At 47.6% G+C, this 7,027-nt stretch overlaps 1 protein-coding gene across 1 annotated transcript in view; it reads right to left on the reverse strand.

The window, feature by feature from the left end:
- Positions 1 to 5,894, reverse strand: part of PDE9A (phosphodiesterase 9A) — a 42,336-nt gene extending 36,442 nt beyond the window's left edge. The window contains exon 1 of the mRNA XM_042867089.1: positions 5,716 to 5,894. Coding sequence (XP_042723023.1) covers positions 5,716 to 5,784 — 69 coding nt within the window. The 5' untranslated portion in view covers positions 5,785 to 5,894. The remainder of the gene's footprint in view (positions 1 to 5,715) is intronic.
- Between the last annotated feature and the right edge of the window lie 1,133 nt (positions 5,895 to 7,027).

Here is a 7,027-nt window from a genome sequence, read left to right on the forward strand (position 1 = left end):
TGAAGGAAGGAAGGAAGGAAGGAAGGAAGGAAGGAAGGAAGGAAGGAAGGAAGGAAGGAAGGAAGGAAGGAAGGAAGGAAGGAAGGAAGAGCCCTTGGCCAAGAATCCAAACAAAAATAAAAACTCCCTCTGAACTCTTCAGACTCTGTATTAGGCAGTGAGGAATGTGGCAGACATTTTACTTTCACTGCCAAGAGCTCATCATAGAATCATAGAACTTTTATGTGTAGGAAAGGACCTTTAAAGGCCATCTAGTCCAACTCCCTTGCAATGAACACCTATATATGACACCTGTAACTAGACCAGGTTGCTCAGAGCCCCGTACAGCCTGAATGTCTCAAGGTAAGGCTACTCCACAGCCCCAGTGGTTTGTACCTAACTTTCAGCTGAGCAGTGTCTGGACTTCATTCATTTCACCATGGTACCTAAATGAAATGTACAATAGGATTCATCTAACATAACTGTCTACAGGCGAGGTGTCTCATCTATGTTGCCTGGCTAGACACTGAGTCTAAAGAATATTGTCAGTAGAGGAAGAGGACCACATAATTCCAATGGGAAAATCAGCCCACGTGTCTCCAAAATCCAGTTTAAGACTGGATGAATCATCCTCTGGAGATACCATCCTCCTCCCCAGTGCCTGTGGGGGAACTCACATGACTAACTTGGAGTAGTCACTACTGACTTTTAGATGACTATGGTTTAGGTTTAGGTAGGGTGATTCCTATTGATTTTCTGCTTATGTACATTGCTCTGAAATGAGAAATAGGATTCAGGCAGAACTGAGGCATGTGGGTATGTGGTAAGTCATGGTTCCCATCCTTCATAACATTCCTGAACAGAACACTACGGGAAAGGAGGTCTTTCTTTTTAGGAAAGAGAATGTTCATGATGCAATAGCATGAGTCTTGGAAGTTCATTGAAAGGGACAGCATAGCAAAGGTGGGCTCTGTCATACGAGGAAGGATCTCATTAATTTTTTGAGAGTACATAGAGAAAGGAAGATACATTAAGGAGAACTTTTTGCAATCTACTGACTATACTAAGAGATACATTGTCAATATTCAGTCTTTCTGTACTCATGAGAGAATGCAACCAGGAACTAGCAAGGCTGATTTTGAGAAGCTGAGCTGAAGTTTCTTAGCATTTATAGCAGACATAGAAATATTTCAACCTTTGACAAGTAACTGAAATGTTCATGCTCTAGCTTCTATTAACACAGAAAGGGCACACAATAGCTTCTAATGGAGTACTAATCACAATTAACCTTGTAGCACTCTAATGCATTAGGCTCAAAATATTTTGTAAACTAGGTAATAAGGCTGCTTTGGCACCAAATGTCCTCACTAAACGTGAATGAAGCTAGGCTGCTTGTTTCAAAATTATTCACAAAAATAACAATGTATTAATATATTAATATTAATATTACTAATAACATTCAGTCATGTTTAATAATATAAGGCTTTTAAACATGTGATATTAGTCATTACAGCAAGGAAAAGCAATGAGAGGTGAAAGGCCAGTTGGTAGCTGTTGAGTTTAATGGCAAAGGTGCTAGAAACAAAATGGTTTCTTCTTGTTTGTACTACCCTGAGCACGTGAGGAACATATGTTGGTATGGTTTGCTTGTCCAAAACCTTGGGTATCACTAGCAGTTAAACTTTTGCATGAGGATGGACTGCACTACCACTAGATGGGGAGGACAGAAAGGAGAGGAAAGGAAAGAGAAAATGGCCTCCAGTGTAACATTTTATGCCATTTTTAAAAAGCCTGTTTGAAGCCGTTTTTATTTTTTCAAATGTTTACGTACTCCTCACACTCTGTAACATGCTGGAGTCTGAGAGACACTGCTGTTCATTTTTGCTGCTTTACAAGAACATCCAGCAGCTGCCTTGGGCTCACCAGGGCCGGCTTCAGTTGCAGAGCCAGCATTGGTCAAGAGTGCTGGCCAGGCTCTGCATGCACTACCTCACAGGCTCCATTGCCCACAGAGACCTGCCAGTCATAGGAAAATGGCCTCGGTCCCACAAGTACATACTGAAGCCTCACTGAAGAGGCTACAAAGGGTTTTGGCATTGGAGGAACCTGTGAATGACTTGCCAAGAGAATCACGGGGACTGTCTTGCAGCAATTAGGGATACAAAGATATTTAATGGCCTTGAACTGATCATCAAGCCAGTATTTTTCTGCTGCGTTTTGTTTTTAATCTGAATTCAGTTTGGTGCGTTAAAAATAGTGCAGCAAGCTTTGGAAAAATCTGTTGGGTTTGCTGGAGTCTAGGCATTTATACCATAGTGGCTGTTGCTCTAATTAAAAAGCAAAGCTCACATGACAGAAACTATTCCCATGCGCTGACATTTCAATGCAACTACCGCAACCCAAAACTCAATCTTCGCTTTGTTCCCCTCTTTGTGTGTCTCAGGCCAAGAGGAGCAAGAGCTGTGGATATGTGCGTGTGCTGCTCAACGGGTTCGCATGGTAGACACAGGGAAAAGTGCATTTTTCTGAGGAGGAGAGAGCTAATTACTCTGCCCGGCATCCAGAATGACTCAGTAAGCCAGTAAAATGGCTCCAAAATTCTTTACTTGCTTTGTGAAGGGGAAGAAATACCAGAGTGATTTCCTTAGCTCTGACAAAGTCGGCGGTCCTCATTTTTCCAGTTCATTCAGGCTCTGTACCCATTTGACTTTCCATCCTCGTTTCAAATATGATGTTGATTAAGGCATTGGAAACAGAAATCCGCTCAAGTCAAGCATTTTCTCAGAGCAACTCCTCACAACCAGGCGAGTAAAGCCACCACCCTTTGACATTTGGAAATGAGAGCCATGAAGCCACCCACCTGGGAATGTGGCCATTGGCTGGCTCTGCTCTCACCCCTGTAATCTCAATGCTCAAAACCAAGTACTCCCCAGTAGTTTCTGCGTGGAAAAGAAGAAATATATATATATGTGTGTGTATGGGTGTGATCTTCATGCTAATAGACTTCTAATACAAAACAGTCAATAGGAATTTTTCTTTTAAAAGCAGCCAAAGGGTTAATGATGTGAAGGAAAATAAGACTGCAGAGCCACAGCTGGTGGCTTGCTCGAGTTTTTCAGGCTTCTCAGCTGGTAGACTGGGGGTTGGCTGCTCAACCCCATCCAGAGGCACTCTGGGATTGAGGAGAAATCTTTGCCACGGTGCTGTGAGATCTCCTTATCTTCCATGAAACATGGGCACCATTCCTCACTCCGCTGTCTTCCTTGGCTGGAGTAGGCCTGGCTATCATGAGGGGGACATGGATGTGTTTCTTTGAGATGTGCATGCACAGCACAGAGGAATGTGAGTGACCAGGGAAGTGGCTTAGGAACTTTTGTAATATCTCTGGGAAAGAGTATCCTTTAGAAACAGATAAATCCTGTAGTGCTGATTCCCCCAGGTGTGCATCCACGTTGCGTAGGCACTGGCGAGATACTGATGAATTACACTGCAACCCCAATTTTGATTCAGCCCTGAGAACAAATGGCCTCTTTGAAGCTGTCCTGTGCAGGGCACCTTCTCTGTAGCACTGCAAAGCCTTTGATCTCCCTCCTAAGCGGCCTGACAGGTCTCTTCCCTACGCACTGTTCTGCCTCCACCACAGGGCCCATCCCACATCCCTTGGCCAGGACACAGCCACCATCATCCTGAATCATAGAATCATAGAATGGCCTGGGTTGAAAAGAACCACAATGATCATCTAGTTTCAACTCCCCTGCTATGTGCAGGATTGACAACCAGCAGACCAGGTTGCCCAGAGCCACATCCAGAAGCCCTCTCCTGGTGGATGCAGAAGTCACCCCTTGTGTTGTAGGCTCTGACATTAAAAAATCCTGCCCTGTTTGTCCCATGGATTGCATCTATTCAGTGCTACCAAACTCTCCTCCAGCTCTGACCATTGCAGCAAAGCACTAAACCACATACCTTTGCCCTCCCCACTGTGCCTCTCTGGACCTGATGACACACAAACCTACTTAGCTCAGCTCAGCGCTTGCTGCAGAGCATTTCCCAGTGCTCATCTGCAAACTGTAGGCTCCCAGGGGTAGCGGCCACCCTCTGAGCCTGGGGCATCGCTTCCTTTCCTCCAGTGCAGAGGGCAAACAACGACCTCTAAAGTCAGCAGTGTGACCTGAGGACACACGATGTGGTGGAAACACGAAATTCACTCGTAATAATGGCTGCCACACTCCTGTAGCACGGGCAGCCCTTTTACAGGGTTCTGCCAGACCCAGCAAGCCAGCTGCGAGTTGGAGCTGAGCCCTTTCAAACTCAGCAAGCCCTGCTCTAATGAAGCTCATACCTCATTACCGGCTCAGCATTGATTTAATGAGTTCCCTTTAGAAGTCTCCAATACCGCATTCCTCAGAAGATTAAGGTCTGCTTTTTGTCCTAGCTGATGTTGTTACTGAGGAGGCATGAGGATCAGCGCTATGCCCTGCTTACCCCTGGGTGAACCCCATTTAAGCAGTATGTTTACAGCAGGAATCCTTCCAAACACTGCACAGATGGAATTTCACATCTGACAAAAGAAAGAGACAATGTTTATCAGGCCAGAAAAAAAATAATGCTTAACATTGGCTGGGTTTGCATTTGCTTGCCCATGTGCTTTGGTCTCTCCTGTGTTTTCAGTGACAAAAGTACTCTCCAGAGAAAGGTTCTGAGAAACACTCTTGTTTATAAACTCACCCCAGTGGAAATGACAGCCAATGTGATTGACTGACACCTCTGGAAGGCACTCTCACAGCACCAGCCTCCTCAGGGCCCTCTTTCCGATGGTGGTTCCGTGCAATGAGGCTGAGGGGGTCCCCCAGGCAGTGAAAGGGGACTGCAGGGGCTGTTAGCTCTGCCATTGCCTGATACAGGAGAGAGAAGGGATGGGGAAGGGCATCTTTGCTGTTTTTTCTTTTTAAAGGAGCAACAAACAGCACAGACGTGTGAAAGGAACTCCAAGCAGGAGCACCAGGGATCAAGACTGGAATTCTGCAAGTCAGAGATGAGTTGCTCATGAACCTCTTGGTAGCTTTTGCTTTGTTGCATGAAAGGCATTTGCTTTGTGGCCAAGGAATTGCCAACAGAAAGAAGAAGAGGACGGACTTACAGGAATGCCAAAGCATTTTTCTGTCGAAAAGCTGTGGGCTCTCTGCTGAATGGCGTGAGCTCTCTCCTTCAGCCAGAACACACTTCCCCCACAACTTCCCCTGTGCCGTGACCTTTCGCTAAGCCAGGTGGGGAACGGGAGCTCAAGATCCTATTAACATCTACCGATATCGACGAACGGCTTCGCAAGTGCGGCGGGGGCTCCCACACCGCTACCGCACGGCATCACCCGGCACCTGCCTGCCCTGTAACTTCTCCCTAGGAAAACTCAACCCCCGGGTAGGCAGTCCCACACATCTCCGTGCCCTCCAGCATTTCTCTGCAGGCAAAACTTTGCAAACTATCGGGAGGCTGCCCTCGGAGAGGGGTCCCGCACCTCTGCCAAGATCCTGCCAGCCGCACCGGGTGTTCACGGGCTGCCGGGTGCCCCTTCCCCTTTAAATAAAAATCAGAATCCTCTCCAGACCCCCCTCCCTTTCAGCAGAGGCTGAATGCATCACGCGTCCGACTCTCCGTGCAGGAACAGGGCGAGCGACGCACACACCGCCTGCGCCACCGCTGCGTCCGGAAACGCCGCTCTGCGAAAAACAGCGAAAGTACCTTTTGAATTCTTCCATCAATATCCAAATAAATACACTTGGGCCGGTAAGTTGAGGAGGCAGATCCCATCTTGCTACTGTTGGGCTTTTACTGGGCTTCCCACCAGAGCAGAAAACAAGGCTTATCCCACCAGGCTGAGCCACCGCTGCCTGGCAGCTCGGTGTCCCCTCTCCGCTGTGTCCCACGGCACTCTCATTCTGGGAAGGTCCCTCCTCTAACGTGCACGCGTTGTTTGTGCCCGTCTCCCCGCCACCTCCTTCCCGTGGTGCTCCCCTCCGCATCCAGCTGCCGTGGGCAGGAGGGGGGAAGCGGCTCCAGATGCGTCCATTCCCATGGCAACAGTCCTTTTTGGCATTCCCGTGACACATGCCAAGCCGAATGGCACTTACTGATGGGGGGGAGACCTCCTCCATCAGAATGCTGAGAGGTGTCATGCATTTGTGTGTTGAAACAGGACCATAATTGCTAATTAGTGCTGACACTTTCAGTGAGCTCCTTGCAGGCTGCAAGCAGGCTGAAGGTACCCTTAACCATCCGCTGGGGCTGCCTCCACCAAAACCATGCAGTTTGATTTCCACATCCCTCCTGTCATTGTTAGATGGAAAGAGAAAGATGGAAAGGGGAAGCTGTAGCCGTAGAGTTGTGAGTTCCAAAACCACAAAGGAGACACAAAGCCCGTACTCTCTCATGAAGGAATGGGGGAGTGCAAAGCACCCTGGGAAGCACATCCAAGGTGTAGCCAAAAAGCCAGAGGGGAGCAAAGCACATGATGGCCAACCCTCTGAGAGGACACCAAGTGCTGTGTGTCCACACCATTCTGCTGAGCCCACGCTCACTGGCAGCTGGAAGATCAGCAGTGATAATGCTGGGTCGCAGAGGGGAGAGGACTTGAAGACAGCCTCTCCTCTGTCTTTGCATGGCACAGGCTGTGAGCACAGTGTGGCTGAGTTGCTTTTTCTGGGGCCATCACCATTTTTTTTTCTGAAGCTTTCGGGAAAGAGCCCTGTAGGGCTGTTGAGAATCCCATCGGCTATCCCAATGGCTATCCCATCAGTTATCTCACTTGCTATCCCATTGGCTGTTGGGATATTCTATCAGATATCCCATTAAAAATCCCACAAACTATGTCACTGATTATCCCATTGGCTGTTCCATTGGATGTTTTATCAGCCACTCTCTCCTTTCCTGTTTTTTTTTCTGTTTTGCTTCTCTTGGGATATTTTTTTGCCACCATGAGTCAGGGCTGCTAATGACTGAACTGCTGGTTACAGCAGTACGAGCTCCTCCATCATGTCTATGGCAGAAGCTTCTT

Source organism: Lagopus leucura, unplaced genomic scaffold, assembly GCF_019238085.1.
Source record: "Lagopus leucura isolate 7727_CA_CO unplaced genomic scaffold, USGS_WTPT01 Super-Scaffold_100001, whole genome shotgun sequence".
NCBI lineage: Eukaryota > Metazoa > Chordata > Aves > Galliformes > Phasianidae > Lagopus > Lagopus leucura.